This window comes from Dendrobates tinctorius, unplaced genomic scaffold, assembly GCF_039654945.1.
Source record: "Dendrobates tinctorius isolate UK_male_01 unplaced genomic scaffold, ASM3965494v1 ptg000007l, whole genome shotgun sequence".
Classification (NCBI taxonomy): Eukaryota; Metazoa; Chordata; class Amphibia; order Anura; family Dendrobatidae; genus Dendrobates; species Dendrobates tinctorius.
The window spans coordinates 54,372,118-54,388,411 of record NW_027361675.1 but is presented as its reverse complement, the minus strand read 5'-3'; the positions used below and the strand labels follow the sequence as shown (position 1 = coordinate 54,388,411).

Sequence of the window (16,294 nt, the reverse complement as noted above, 5' to 3'; positions counted from 1 at the left end):
AGTGGCCCCAGATAATGTTGCACAGTGAGTGGCCCCAGTTTTGCTGCACAGTGAGTGGCCCCAGTTTTGCTGCACAGTGAGTGGCCCCAGTTTTGCTGCATAGTGAGTGGCCCCAGTTAATGCTGCACAGTGAGTGGCCCCAGATAATGCTGCACAGTGAGTGGCCCCAGATAATGCTGCACAGTGAGTGGCCCCAGATAATGCTGCACAGTGAGTGGCCCCAGATAATGCTGCACAGTGAGTGGCCCCAGATAATGCTGCACAGTGAGTAGCCCCAGTTTTGCTGCCCAGTGTGTGGCCCCAGTTTTGCTGCCCAGTGTGTGGCCCCAGATAATGTTGCACAGTGAGTGGCCCCAGTTTTGCTGCACAGTGAGTGGCCCCAGTTTTGCTGCATAGTGAGTGGCCCCAGATAATGCTGCACAGTGAGTGGCCCCGGATAATGCTGCACAGTGAGTGGCCCCAGATAATGCTGCACAGTGAGTGGCCCCAGATAATGCTGCACAGTGAGTGGCCCCAGATAATGCTGCACAGTGAGTGGCCCCAGTTTTGCTGCACAGTGAGTGGCCCCAGATAATGCTGCACAGTGAGTGGCCCCAGATAATGCTGCACAGTGAGTGGCCCCAGTTTTGCTGCACAGTGAGTGGCCCCAGATAATGCTGCACAGTGAGTGGCCCCAGATAATGCTGCACAGTGAGTGGGCCCAGTTTTGCTGCACAGTGAGTGTCCCCAGATAATGCTGCACAGTGTGTGGCCCTAGATAATGCTGCACAGTGAGTGGCCCCAGATAATGCTGCACAGTGAGTGGCCCCAGATAATGCTGCACAGTGAGTGGCCCCAGATAATGAGGACAGTGAGTGGTCCCATCATGTTGCTGCTGCTGCCTCCGTTACAAAAAATAACAAAAAACAAAAAAACTGTATACTCACCTCCATCGCTGCCCGCTGCTCATCAGCGTTGCCAGCTCTGCAGTGACTGTTCAGACAGAGGGAGCGTACTAACTACGTCATCGCGCCCTCTGACCTGAATGTCACTGCAGAGGATGCAAGACAGGAACAGGGACAGGTGAATATGGCTCCCCCCATTCATACTCACCCCCTCTTGGCGCTCGTCTCTGCAGCCCCCCTGCTTGTTCCATGTTCTCGGCGCCGCTGCTCTTCCTTCTTCAGCGGTCACGTGGTACCGCTCATTAAAGTCATGTATATGCACATATTCTTGACTTTAATGAGCGGTATCACGTGACCGCTGAAGCAGGAAGAGCAGGGGTGCCGAGAACATGGAACAAGCGGGCGGCTGCAGAGAGGAGCCAGGAGGTGGGGTGAGTATGATCTCTGACGCTCCCCCTCCCCCGCCTATCCCCCCCGGTATATGACTCGCGTATAAGCCGAGAAGGGGGGGGGGGGGGTTTCTTTCTGCCCAAAAAATGGGCTGAAAATCTCAGCTTATACATGAGTATATACAGTACTTTATATTGTGATATGTAGGGACATAGACTTTTGGCACTTGCGTGTTACAGTGAAGTTGTTTACATATCCGTTTGCTGATCTCTTCTACAGCGCTAATGAAAAGCTATTGATTACTTTATTTGTTCTTATTTACCGGCATGTTAGAACAACAAATTTCTACTTCATATTCTGTTTGATCTTTGTAGGTTCCCGAAGAAAACATCAATGGTGTCATTAATGCTCTCCAAGTCAGCCAAGCAGAAAAGCATTAGAAGTCTTCTGGTGCAGTATTTTGAAACAAGATGAAACTCAGGAGGTGCCATGAAGGAAGAGAGACACTGAAATGGAGATGAACGTGAAAATCTCCAGCAAGTTTTTGTTTTCTTATATTCGCCTATGGTTTCTCTTATGTTAGTTTCCAAAAGTGATCTATAACGTTCCTGCAAACTTGGTATGGAAAAAGAAAAAAAAAAAGAAAACAAGAAAAAAAGGAAAAAAAAGTATATATATAAAAAAAATCATTGCACAGTTGCAATTAGTTGTTACCGAGATGCAGTGAAGCCTTGGCTGTAGACCTATGATCTGCACCTTATAGGGGAGTGTGAAAATTAAATTTGGAAGCGTCTATGTGGAAAGTTTTACAAGCGAACGAATATCGCAAATTGGTAAAGAATATTGCACTGTAGTCATCTATTCTTCTTCACATGCCTCTCGTAAAGATTGTAATATTGTAATACCACAACTATTACTACATATTGAATAGTCTTGCGCTTCTTATCCATGCTAGTTCCTGAGAGCAATAGATTGCGGGCTGCTCCTGCCTGGGACACGGAACGAAGTTGGGTGTAACCAATGATCTCCATCAGCTGATCTCACTGCAGTTTCCATGTAGAGATGAAAGCGGGAGTGCTGGCAGCTTTGTATAGTTCTTTGCACCTTGACTCTGCTTTGACCCCCTTTTATTTCTATGCATGGTGAACTCTGTTATTGTTGTGTTTTTTGTTTTATAGTGACTTTTCTAGCCAAAAAAAAACCATTTTGGAGGTTTTAATTGGTGAATCAACCATGTCCAACCAGATCATGCAAGCAACATCATCACTTTGGCCTTGCTTTCAAAGCCACCTCTATGGAAAAAAAAAAGTTTCAAAAATGTAATTTTGACACACCATGAGCTAGTGATCCGTAAACTGATTTAATTTTAATTAGCAAGTCAAAATTGATAAAGTATGCTGCATGTTGAAAGAAAGTGGTTCTTCACTTTTATAATTTGGTTCTTTGGCCTAAACTTTCCTTGTTACACTACAGATTCTGGATTAACCTTTGAAAATACTGTCAGCATTATCTGGTGTGGATTTTGACATCTAAGCTCTTATGTCATATAGGGAGCTGTGATTGAATGCAAAGTTGTGGTAGAATTTCAAATTTTAAGTTTTTTTTAATTTCTTTTCTACTACATTATTTTGATGGCGTATGTTATGTTTTCGAGAGGTGACCTTAACCGCTCACCATTAGGGGGGTATACATTTGTTTGTTTTTTTTTTTCATTTTTAACATAAGTTTCACGAGAATTGGTGTGCATCAACTCTCACATCCCATTCCATCAGCAACGACCGTTGTCTGTGGTTGCTTGAATGGGAAAGGGCATACTGCCTCTTGATGGTGTTTGTGGCTTAGGTAGACTGGCGCACAATGTCATAAGATAAGCTACAAATACCGTCAATTAAGAGGCAGTATGCCCTCTCCCAGTTCGACAGCCACAGACCACTTTCTTGGCTGATGGAATGAGACGTGTGAATAATTTCTCAACGACTCTGTAATTGTAACCTTTTCAATTGTCAATAACAGGCTGACCAGTAATGGTTTAACCACAAAGAAGATGTCTCTGTTAGGGGAGGAGTCTATGGAATAGTCTAGAAAAAGTCTATCATAACGGCATTGATCAGAAATTTGCACTTCTTGGAAATATCACATTTTGATCAATTTGTTTTGACATACCGGTATTTGGTCATAAATGCTTATCATCTATTGAGGATTCGGTCAATGTTAAATGCAATTAACTTAATTTTTTAGTGGTAATTTTGATATTGCATTCAGCTACATCTATTTTACTGTGTTATTACTTGGAGTAACTTAACCAGCTAAAAGTTTAGACCACTAATTTCCCCTTCGTAGTTTTTTAATGATTATTATTCTTTTTTTGTATTGATTTGAAGACACTAATGATCCTAAGGGCTCATGCTCACTTGCGAGAGACTCCTGGCACTGCCGTCGGCACTCAGACCGGAGCTTGCGGCTACATGTATTTCTATGCAGCCGCACGCTCCAGTCGTAGCGCCGGGTTTTCATGCAAGAGACTCCCACGAGAATCGTGAGAGTCTCTCGCATGTGAGTATGAGCCCTAATATTGTTCACAGATCCCAATCACCTTATGAAATACTAGTAACCTACCTAGGAAACATATCTTGGTGGTTTACGATAGTTTCCAGTTTCTCCATATTCGGCTAATAATACATATCATTGTATTTAAAAAATAGTGAAAGTAAAATGTAAGACAATAACATTACAGATCACTAGTCCTTCATGTATTTAACTAGTTTTACATCTCTTGAACACTCGTTGCAAACACTTGTGAAAAGGCACCATCGCGTGACCATTCATACCGCAGATTTTCTGTCAGTACAACAATGCACTCCTTCACAAAAATAAATATATCCACAAATTGATAAAACTTTTTTTTCAAGTTATTTTTTGGGATACAAAAATTGGTTTGACTGGAAAGTTACTAGAATTTTGGTGACCGGAATGTTGTAGTTTCCAGGTTACTAAGCTTACAAGAAATAATGGCTACAACCAGTGTCAGACTGGGGTGCCAAGGGCCCACCAGTAACACTGACTTTGGGGACCCACTTGCATACAAATATTACACTACCCTCGATCACATATTTACCTATATCTCTATATAATAATAAACTGGGTAGTTTGATTAATGAATGATGAGATGTTGCCTTTTTCTATACAGAAGCGATTGAATTATGCCTAGTACTTCTCATACAGTGGGGTTGGGTGCCCAGATCTGCACAGGGACACACCGGGGGATTCCCTATGGGCCAGTCCGAGCCTGGCTACAACCATTGTAAAGATCAGACTGTCAATTCTTCTTGAAAGCTTCAACAAGCTCCTCACAGATGTGGAACCTGAAGCCACAGAGTAAGCCAGTGCATATCGCACACATTCTCGAAGGGCTCATATAAGCTTGCTCTGCTGCTTTCAGAACTCCCATAGAAGTGAATTGACAGAGCTCTGCATACATGGCCAGCTTTCCAGCAACAGCAGCCGTAACACAATTGTTAGAGGACCCTCATTCTCATGTTGCAGGTCTCCCCTTTGGGAAATATATCTACCACACATTTTAAGCCATATAATGTATTATGGTGCAAATAGCCTTTTAAAAGAACCAATGAAAGAGCTTAAAGGGGTTGTTTCTTCTAAAGCAGGAGCTTAAGGTTCGTCTGCCCCCTGACTTCTTGCTTACAGAGGGGTGGTGCTCTCATGCTTGTTTCACAGTTTGGACCAGCAACTTATGGTTCCCAACCTTACTTACAGCTCTGAGATGGTCTTGAAACACATTCAGCACCCACTTCCCCTACAGTAAAAAGACAGCCAAAGCTTCCCCACAAAAAGCACACCATCACCTTGTGTCCCTTCCCTTATAAGCCTGTTACTTATATCCAGGAGTGCCCACTTTATCCCCAGTAGTATTCCTACATCAAGCAAACTTACCACTCTATTGCATCCATCTTCAAACACCCCTCTAACTGACAGTATCATTGTGTCTCCCCCAGATCCCCACACACGCAGTAAGTATTTGAGCATCTAAATCTGCTCTTCTATGTGGGGATACTCAGGAAAGTCATCTTCGTGTGATCTTCTCTTCATAGCTGTTTACTACTACACTTTGTGCTAATGCACCAAGCTGGCGGACAGACGTGCGCCACACATCAGGGGCCCCCGAGCCACAGGTTTGGGAACCCTGCTCTACAGCATCGGAAGAACGCAGTTGCAGTGACACTGGCCAGATAAGAGGAAAACTGTAAAATACAAAAATGCTTGTTTTTGTAAGCACTTTGCAGTTGTGCCAATTTTAGATGATGAGAATAACCCTTTAAAGAGTACATTTTTTTTTTTTTTTTTTAAATATGTGTAGCAGATCAGTTATAGTTTGGATTTTGAGACCCCTCTCAAACAGCCCACTCGCACACCGTTTAGCAGGTAGAATCATTGAGCTTCTCCCTGAACACAAGCGCAAAGTGAACATTCAACAAAGAGAGCTTGAGAGCCCATACACTCTGCACAGGCTCATAGGCCCTGATTTATTAAGCGTGGCTTTTCAATGAGGGGCATGCAGTAATATAAGCTCCACCAAATTCATCTTCAGGCACATACCACTTAATGAATTTGCCACATCTTATCAGTGGTGTGCGCCCCTTATGAAATGTTATTCCATTCTTCCATAAAGAAATAACTTCACGTTCCATGAAGATGAAGGGTGGGCTTAGCCACAACTCTGCTCTGTCTTATTTTTTACAGAACTGCTTGGAACTGGGGTGAGAATGCCAAAAGTCGCAAAGTTTCTGCACAACTCTGCATTGTTCAAAAATGTTGCGCTTATTCAAAGCTGTTTACAACAGTTTTCTGGCAAAAACACTTTGATTCATCGGCCCCATAGATTTTTTTAATGGGACCATACACGGGTCTGTGCACACAATCAGAAAGAAACTCTTCATTTCTGCCTGCTGAGCAATCAATGGGGGTCTCAGGACCTGAACCCCAGATGATCTGCTGAAAATATTAAATAGCTATCATTTAAAAGCAAAAAAGTACTCTTCAATTATACTTTAAAAAAAAAATCACAACTCGTTTAAATTATCCATAAAACCAAGATGAAATGTCATCAATGAACATTTTTGTTCTATGGTAAAAGACATAAGAGGGGATTGTTTTCAGAATTCCTTAAGGTACTGTCACACTTAGCGATGCACCAGTGATCCCGACCAGCGATATAACGTTGTCAGGATCGCTGGTGCATCGCTAAGTGGTCGCTAGTGAGCTGCCACACAGGCAGATCTCACCAGCGACATCGCAGGGGTCGGGGGTCGCTACTTACCTGTCAGATGAGGTGATCCTGATGTCCTCCCACCCGCGTCCACGCGTCGCTCGTCTCCACAGCAGGAAGCGCCGCAGGAAGCTGACGACGAGAAACGGTCCAGGACGTTCTTGCGCGATCAGCGATAACCAGCGGGGGAGCGGGTCGGAGGTAAGTATCAGACATAGCGATACCGCTAGCAATATCGCTATAACGTCACAAAAACCAGTTACGTTATAGCAATATTGCTAGCGATATCGCTTAGTGTGACAGGCCCTTTAGTGAATCTTATTTTTGCTTTTAATGGGGTTGTCTGCATAACTATTTGGCCAGCTTTATCGTGATTCTGCGATGAGCACTGTAGCATTACAAGTGGGATTCTTCTACATCGAGCATGCTGTTCCTTTAGAACGAGCCTTGTTTATAGGTAGAGACACTTTTGGGAAAAGTGCCTGCGGCACAAGGACTGGAATTGGCTATGACAACAGATAAAATAATCTGTTTAGTCGCTTCCATTAACTCTTTCAATCTCACTTTATTGCACATCTCTTAATATTGCACATTTCTTTTTAGATCTCTGCTGGAACTTTAAACTCCAGTTAGCAGTTGTAAAGAAGAGACTAGACTAAAATGTTTTTCATCCTTTGGTCTGATAATGATTAAGGTCTGGTTTGTCTTTCACATCTAATATGCAGAAGGTCCAAGAGTAGAACCTTAGAGTTGACCTACATAACCTGTTTTTTTTCTGGTACCTCCAGGCATTATTTTTGGAAAGTTGTCACCTTCTTTTCTTTTTTACATTTCTAGTGTATAATGCGATAAAGTTGATAAAAGAGCTCTACAAGGAGATGATGTGGGTGCTAGGTAAAAATTGTCATTGTTAATGTTCTGATCGGACATATGAGGATGTAACTTACCGTATATTCTCATGTGACAATTTGGGTCATGTTGTGACCACGTAGTCAAATTACATAGTCTATAGTGGAATTGGGGAGAACAGTGTCACCCATGAGGCCTTAGTCTGTCAACAATTCTACTAAAGATATTTCTTTGATTTTTTTTTAGACCCAAAGATAAATCCTGGCTCGGCTTGCCCCTAAATATTTGATGTTTGTTTGCTTTTTTTCAGGAAACATTTTTGGTGTTCCATGTTGGCTTATTGTACAGTTAATGGACAATGCTAACTTATATTTGGAAAGTTTCCAAATGTTCATAAAACTTAACAGGTTTGATATATGATATGAACAGATCATCACATAGGTGGCTTCCTGTCATTGAGCCCAATGAAGAACTGCTACTGTCAGAAATGTCTTGGGATGTTGTTTTAACACATTGTAACATAGCTCAAGGTGAATGACCAATAGACACTTTACGTAAGACAATTACTTTATATAAGATTTGAAAGTTTTCTGAAACACAGGTTCCTTCGAATGCTGTCTCTTTAATCCTGACCCTCATGGTACATAAAATATAGGTATTAAACATGTTGTCAAGTACTTTTATACTGATGGCCTATCCTTAGGATAGTTCATAAATATCTGATTGGTGGGGGTGTGACACCCAACAGCCCCACTGATTAGCTGTTCCCAGTGCTGGACGGATGTGATTGATTACAAAGTGGATCAGCACAGCTCTGTCAACTGTATTGTGGCTTGCATAAGTATTCAACCCCTCGACATTTTTTGTGCTTTGCTACCTCACAACCTGGAATTTCACAGTTTTTTTTAGGGCTTTTAGTGCCCGGTGCCGTTTTCTGCTGAAACAGGGCAGTCACAAACCTCTCCTTCTTGCGATTCAGCAGCTTCTCATCCACTTTTCTCTGTTGACGGGGATGGACTGCCCATGTCATGCTGATTGACAGCTGGCTCCCCACTGCAGGAAGCCAACTGTCCATCAACATAATGTCGGACGTCTTGTTGATGTGTGACAGCTGAATTGCCAACAGGAGCGAACGGTGACCACTCTGTCGGCGCCGGGTACAATAGGCAGGTAGTTGCCTCTGTTGGCAACTACCTGCCTGTTGATTTTCATGCCTGTAGTGGAAAAAAATATAAGAAAAAGACCTGGACAAACTTTTTAATTATAGGCCATCAATATAAAAGTACTGTACAAGCCCTTTAACAAAGTTAAAGAACAGTCCAATTAAGTTCATTATTGGTTTATTTAGATCAATAGTAAATTGACTTGCTGGTATTGGCCCATAGATTGATTTGACATTATTTTTTTTGGTTGATGCCTACACTTTAAATGGATTAGAGAAAAGTCTGTCCTAGATCAGTTATAAAGTGATAACCTAGTTAGTAATAGTGAGCATGCCTTGAATTAATTCATTTATTTACTGCGTAGCCTGTTCTATGAGAGGTTTGCATTCTCAGCATTTCAACTTGGCTTATTTTACTGCATTGCCAAAAACTTTCATTAAAAATGTGTGTAATGTAGGTTAAGAATTATTTCTAGCATTTGTGCACCAGCAAGTAGTTACTATTCGTAGTTTTGCTGTCTTGAAGGACCATGAAACCAGGGATTACTTGAATTTGGCAGCAACCATTCTGAGCCTTAATGGAATTAACACATTGATAGTTTTTATTTTTCTAAACATTGCACTCAGGCCATTTGTTGATACAGAATGTGTGATACCTTTTTATCCCATGTTTTTAAACCCAAGAGGTAGCCCAGTGACTCTCAAGAGCTTTCTTATTCCCACCAGCAGTACTGGAGTAAATCATTGGACTATGTGACTTGTATGCCAGCAATATCAATTATTCAAAACCTTTAAGTTTATTTCATGTACAATTTGCAAAAGATGTTGTAAATTACCGTAAGTGCACAGTAATAATTCACAATTATAGTAAAAGTAAGACCCCACCCAAAAAAAGAAAAATTCAGCTTTGGATGAAGATTGCAGGGTCCACTGACCTTTATTTTATGTTTCCGGAGTTCTTTGGGTTCTCCATAATGCACTGATTGTTTAGTGGCAGCTATGAGGTTGCAAGTAGTGGGTTAGCGGTGTTGCAACCCACTGTGTTAGATTTTGCTCTCCCTCAGTAGTTTCTGTTTTTACAATGGCTTTTAAAATTGAGACAGTAGGCAGGATGCCTTGTTATGAAAACAGTAGGTCAGGGCTAACTGAGTTCTTTTAACACCCAGGTGGAGCGTCAGCACGTGCAGCAGCCAAGGAATTGTAGTTTAGAAAGTAGCTGGGGTGTAAAAATAGACACAAGTCAGGAGACACAGGATACCAATGAGCCTTGCAGAAAGGTTCTTTAAAGGGAATATATCCCCAGGTTTTTGATATGTAATCTGAGAGCAGCATGACGTAAAGGCTGAGACTCTGATTCCAGCGATGTTTCCCTTGCTGGTCTGCATGCTATAATTTTGATGCATTCACTGTTTTCTCTTTTGTAGATCTAGCAGTGCTTAGAATGCTGAGTCCTGTATAACCCCGCCCACACCACTGATTGGCTGCTTTCTGTGTATATTGACAGAAAGCTGCTAATCCATGGCGGGGGTGTGGTTTCATACAGCAGTTGACAGGGAGGCACAAGACGCCTAGTCCTGTATTGATAATTTGCTGATATTAAAACAGCGACACATCAGGCTTTCTGCCCCTACATCATGCTGCCCTCAGATTACGTAACAAAAATCTGACAGATTCCGTTTAAGAACCTGGATTAAGCAGGTCATTGGTTGGGAAGAAGATCTTTGTTGTGTGTCATCCATTTTAATGGTCAATGCACACTAGAGATAACTCAAGAGATCTGACCAGGAGGGTAGTGGCAAGGAGAAAGGGCCGTTTCTGTAATCTGAGGAAGAGCAAAAAAAGCAGGAATCGCCTGCACCCAGGAACAAAGTTTCAGCAGAAAGAGAGTGAGACACCTGCTTTGTAAGGTACATAACTCTTGCAATAGAGGTTCAATGAATATTTTTAGTGGTTTCTTAAAAAAATATTCTAAATATTGAGCTGCATATTTTGTTTTTTTGAGCTTTTGTATACACAGTATAAAATGTCCTCTGTAAACTTTTTCTCACAATCTTAGTAAAGAGGACCTTTCACCAAATTTTTCATATTTAACTAGACACATGATTCAGAGTGACATAAAACTTTTTTTTTTTTGTTTGTTTTAATTCAACCTCTCCACACAGGCAGTGTGGGGGAAGGTGCAGTACTGCAGAGGTGAAAGGGCTGAAGGAAGGGTGTGTAATGTGACACAACTAAGCTCAGCTGCACTGCCCCTCCCTCCCCCACTGACTCATGCTTGAGGTTAAACCAGGAGATCAGAACTGTATCATTACATCTCACACTGAAGAACGGCTCTAAGGGGTACTTCACACTAAGCGAGATCGCTAGCGAGATCGCTAGCGAGATCACTGATGAGTCACCGATTTTGTGACGCAACAGCAATCTCGCTGTGTGTGACACGTATGAGCGACCGGCCCCCTCCCGCCGGGTATCGCTGATCGTGCAGGAACGTCCTGGGCCATTTTTTGATCGTTGGTCTCCCGCTGGCCAGCACGCATCGTGTGGCAGCGGGAGACCATCGATCAGCAAGCTCCCAGTGCTGTAAGCAGATACTGGGAGCTTGTATCCAAGGTAAACAGCGGGTAACTAAGCGCCGCGCGCGCTTCGTTACCTGCTGTTTACCTTGGATATCAGCTCCCAGCTCGAGCACGCTGGTATCCAGGGTACATAGCGGGTAACTAAGCCACGTGCGCGCTTAGTTACCTGAGTCGTTGCTGGTCCTGATCGCTGGTGAGATCTGCCTGTTTGACAGCTCAACAGCGATCATGTAGCATCACACCAGCGATCCTGACCAGGTTATATTGTTGTCGGGATCGCTGGTGCGTCGCTTAGTGTAACGGGACCCTAAGATATGGAGGGGATGTGTACTTCTTTCCTTTGAGTGTGTTGTTTCCTGCTTGTCATTGGTCAGCATCATACAAGGGGAAGAAGCAGACTCCCTCACTGAAAACTCTCTGATAACAACCACTCGCACTGAATGAAAGTTAACTCACTAGGGGGCAAATACTTTGATTGCTAATATCTCTACAACAGAAAGGCGACATTAAAAACAAAGCAAAATAAAAAAAGTGTTTTTATTCCTCTCTGCAGCCATTATTACATAGTGTCTAGTTCTCCTCTCTGCAGCCATTTACATAGTGTCTAGTTCAACATGAACATTTGGTAAAATGTCTTCTTTAAGTGACTTCTGCTGAGGTGTATAGTTTATCTATGGTACTGCAATCAGACAATGAGTAACTGACATACTGACTTATTTTGGATTTTATCTTTTGAAATTCAAATTCAGTTTACCATGCACACTGCGTCAGCATATTGTAGCCTTTTTCTACCTATTTATTGACTTTCATAGCTTTTGCTAGATTTTCAAAAAGTATGCATGTTACTCCAGGCTTTCCTAGAAGGTGAAATAACCAGAAAGGTCATGATCATGACCATCTTCTAAACCCCAGTGTCCTCAGGCAATAGTAAAATGCCCTATAACCCTGTACTCAGGCCATATTTTACTTACAACTGGATTGTGAGTGTTTTGTGCAATTTTTAAAGGAGTTGTCTGGTTTTCTGATAAGTCTGCAGTCACTCTATATGACTGCTGACTTGTGAATACTGATAGCGTGTGGTGTGCACTGTCAGGATTCACCCGTATTGTCAGTGAATGCGGGGTTCGCTCCATTCACTTGTGCCTGGCTTCAATCAATACATCTAGTCAGAGTGTTACTGGAAGTATGTAAATCTTATACTTGTGGATGCATGGCCACTAGTGATGAGTGAGTATACTCGTTGCTCAGGTTTTCCTGAACATGCTCGGGTGGTCTCCGAGCATTTTGGCATGATTTGCGGCTGCTGGATAGGCTGAATACATGTGGAGATTCCCTTATAAACAGGCATTCCTCACATGTATTCAGCCTGTCCAGCACCCACAAATCTGAGATGACGAAAACTAAATCTCCGAGCACGCCAAAATACTTGGAGATCACCCGAGCAACGAGTATACTCGCTCATCACTAGTGACCACTCACACCGACAATACCAGTAAATCTTGACAGTGAGTGCACTGCACGGTGTCAGGATTCAGAAGTCTGCAGTCACATACAGTGACTTCAGTCTTTCCTTCGAAGACTGCCAACCCTTTTAAGTTATTAATTATAATCTGACATTTACAGTAATGTGAAAAAAATTGAGATCTGAGAATTGAAGTAAAAATTCTCCGTTTGAATGCTTTATGATGGTTTTTACTCTCTTGACGTTAGCTTAAATGTGATTTTGCCGACAATGTCCTTTTTAAACAAGATGTCAAGCCGCAATGGAGTTCATATATTAAACTGGCGCACAGTAAAACACTAGTCCACCCAATCAGCAATGGGTTTTATATATGATAACTCGACCTATGTAAAAAGATATGCAATATAGAAATAAAGTGACAGGTTTTTTTTTTTTATTTTTATGTCCGCTTACAAAAGAAAGGTAAGATTTCTGTAAGACATATCTAGTGTGCGGAGAAGCTGCTCTGATTATATCAAATTTTGAATGTTACATAAAAGAAAATCGCATACAAGGGCTTGTTCATAATTTGTGTTTTTGATGCATTTTTACTTTTTTTTTTCTTTACTTTGTGTTTTTCGACTTGTGGTGCATTTAAAAAAAAAAAAAACACCGCAGCTTTTGAATTTTTTAGGCTTTTGGCCGCAATCTTTACCCATTCAGATCAAAATGGGTTAGTAATAATAATAAAAAAAACCCTGCACCAAAAAATGCATCAAAAACATGTAGTATAGGCTGCAAGTTTCTGCCCATAGTCTGCAGTTTTTTTGCAGAACAAAAATGCATCCTAAAAGCTACGGGTGAAAATACTCTAATGTGGCTTTTTTTTTAATAACTTGGGATAGAGACATAAATTCGATTTACGCTCTAGCAAACCAAGAGTTGTTGGTGTTTAACTTGCACAAAACTGTAGTAAAATATCTTTACTATTTTTAGATAAAAATGTATAGCTCCTATTGGGGTTGTCAGTATGCTCTGCACTATCTTCTCTATTTCTCTAGATAATTTTCTAGATTTGAAGAGGTTTCATGAAGGCTGGGAGTCCTGTACCATAGTGTAGGGAGGATGAGTGCCCTTTAAATCTACTTTAATGACAACTTTTATTGTCCAATTTTGAAATCTGTATTAATGTGTAAATCAATCCCGGTAGAACCGTACAGGAATTCATGATGTGTGGTAATTATGCAGCAGGGGTAAATTGGATGATAAATTTGGTCCGTATGTTTGACAATCCTCTATTTAGTATGTTATTTAATTTGGTCTTTCGTAGGGAATCTCTAGTCTTATATTTTCATTTTCTTTTATTGCAAGGCTGGCTAATATGTTAACTATTAAGGATTTATTTTGTACATTTCTCATTTCTGTTTAATATCAGTGCAGATGTGTTAGTAATGGGAAACAACGGTAGAATTGTTCCGGTTACATTGTGTTGTGTTACTTTGTCTCTTCTACACCTTTGCTCTCTAACCCCTATAATCCTATTTGATAAAATTGGAATTTCTCTGGTGTGACCCATATTAACTGAAAAGGCGTCTTTATCATACTAAGAAAGGAATATTAAATACAATACATTATAACAAATGTCACTTGTGCACAGTAAGAGTTGGTCTGTGTTATTTGATTCCGCTACCATATCTATATGATGTCTAAGGGGGCTGTTCTCCAGAAACACCAGCACTCTTCTCTCACCTAAAACCAGACTCGGCCTATGGATCTGGGAGAGTGACACCGTTTTTAGGAGAATTTTTATTTTTTTAAATTTTTTTTTTGCTAATCTTACACAACCAATTTTAGTAAGCCTTGGGGGTGGGGTGTTGGAAGCCTGTGCTGATGTTTTGCCAATTTTTATTATAAGGGGATGAAAACAGATTAGTGAAATTCCCTACCTAAAATTGCAGCAAGAAATCATTGTATCTTGGTTAACTTTTTTTTTTTTTCCATTTTTTTTCTGCTGTACATTTCCAAATATTGTTCACACTCCAGTTTGAAATGTTATCTTTAAAAAAAAAAAAAAAACATTAATATTTTAATGTTAATTTGCACAAGGCACAAGTCATCCAAAGAAAAGAAGTATTACTTTTATAATAAAAAAGAAGCAAATCTGTTCTCATTACTTTGCTCATTTTCCTTAGTATTGGTGCCTTTCTCATACCTCTATTTTGAAATTGTGTTTTTATTGATAATTATACCCTTGGATTTAGTCTCATTGTGTAGGATTTGTGAATGAATAGATAAAAGCAAATTATTTTACTTTTATGCTTGAACGACCATATTTCTGTGTGCTGCGTCTTTATTTGTGTCATATGTTATATGTATTGGCGAACACAGTTATTGTAAGATGTGGAAACCTCATATTTTCAGGTAAACACTGCTCAGGCTATGGTGCTTGCATTGCTTGTCACACACATAAAAGGGTCTATGCATTATGTAAGCGTGATAGGTCCCCGATGCATTTTAATGATGGTTCAACCTATCGTTTGCCCGACTGCAATGAGAGAGCTGCTGCCAGACTTCTTGATGGCAGCTTGTTTCTTAGAGGACAAAAGGATCCGGCAATCCAAAATCAAACATTCCGCATCATTATCTCTCCCAACATCAAGTGTGGTTAGTCACCCTTAAGCCCCCTTTACATTTAGCGATGCACCAGCGATCACGACCATGATATGACCCAGTCAGGATCGCTGGTGCATCACTAAATGGTCGCTAGTGAGCTGCCAAACAGGCAGATCTCACAGCGATGCAGCGACGCAGCAGCGGTTGTTACCTTTCAGACGCGGCAATGAAGACGTCCTCCCGCCCTCCTCCACGCGTCGCTCGTCGGCGCCCGCAGGAAGCAGCCTACGAGAAATGGACGTGGACGATCTCGCGCGATCAGTGATAGCCAGTCGGAGGTAAGTATCACACATAGCGATATCGCTAGCAATATCGCTGCTGCATCACAAAATCGGTGATGCTTTAGCGATATTACTAGCGATATCGCTATGTGTAAAGCCCCCTTTACACATTAGATTGTTGGCCAAACCGATATTTGCCCAATGTTGGTATAAAGTGTATAGGGTCCTTTAGGATTAGCCTTTAATATTAGATCAGCCTAAATCTCAACACTTCAAGCTATTTGAAGACCCCCATAAACTCTAGGTATCTTTCAGTTGAACAATGGTTTGGACTATCACATGTCCAGCAGCTGTCTTGCCCGACTCAAGAACACTTGTTCTGTTTTCTATGAGAGAGCTGCTGCCAGATATTTCTGGCGGCAGCTTATCCTTTAAATAACAAAAAAGTCGTGAGCCTAAAATCGGACATCTAAGATCAGTATCGAGGACACCCATACACATTAGACTGTTGTTCAATCCCATCAATATTCGGGTGATATTATGTATTGAGGGCCTTGAGGATTGATATTAGATCAGTCTCTCAACCCTCTAGTTATCTGACACAGCAACCATCGTTAACCAGAAAAAAAATCTCTATTTCTTGTAGTACCAATGTCTGTTATAACAGCTTCTTTTCATTCAAGTGAATGGGACATGCAATACCACCGTCGCTCATCTAATTATGTGCGCCTAGACAGGCAGTCCATTATGAAAGCTTGACAACCCCTTTAAGATATTTTCCCTCACCTAACATACTGTAGGACTGTATCCTCTGTGT

The 16,294-nt window shown here is 41.3% G+C and overlaps 1 protein-coding gene across 2 annotated transcripts in view; it reads left to right on the top strand.

The window, feature by feature from the left end:
* Positions 1-14,893, top strand: part of CASTOR2 (cytosolic arginine sensor for mTORC1 subunit 2) — a 275,537-nt gene extending 260,644 nt beyond the window's left edge. For both annotated transcript variants that reach the window (XM_073574914.1, XM_073574911.1), the window contains exon 10: positions 1,649-14,893. In XM_073574914.1, coding sequence (XP_073431015.1) covers positions 1,649-1,714 — 66 coding nt within the window. In that variant the 3' untranslated portion in view covers positions 1,715-14,893. The remainder of the gene's footprint in view (positions 1-1,648) is intronic.
* Positions 14,894-16,294: the final 1,401 nt, after the last annotated feature.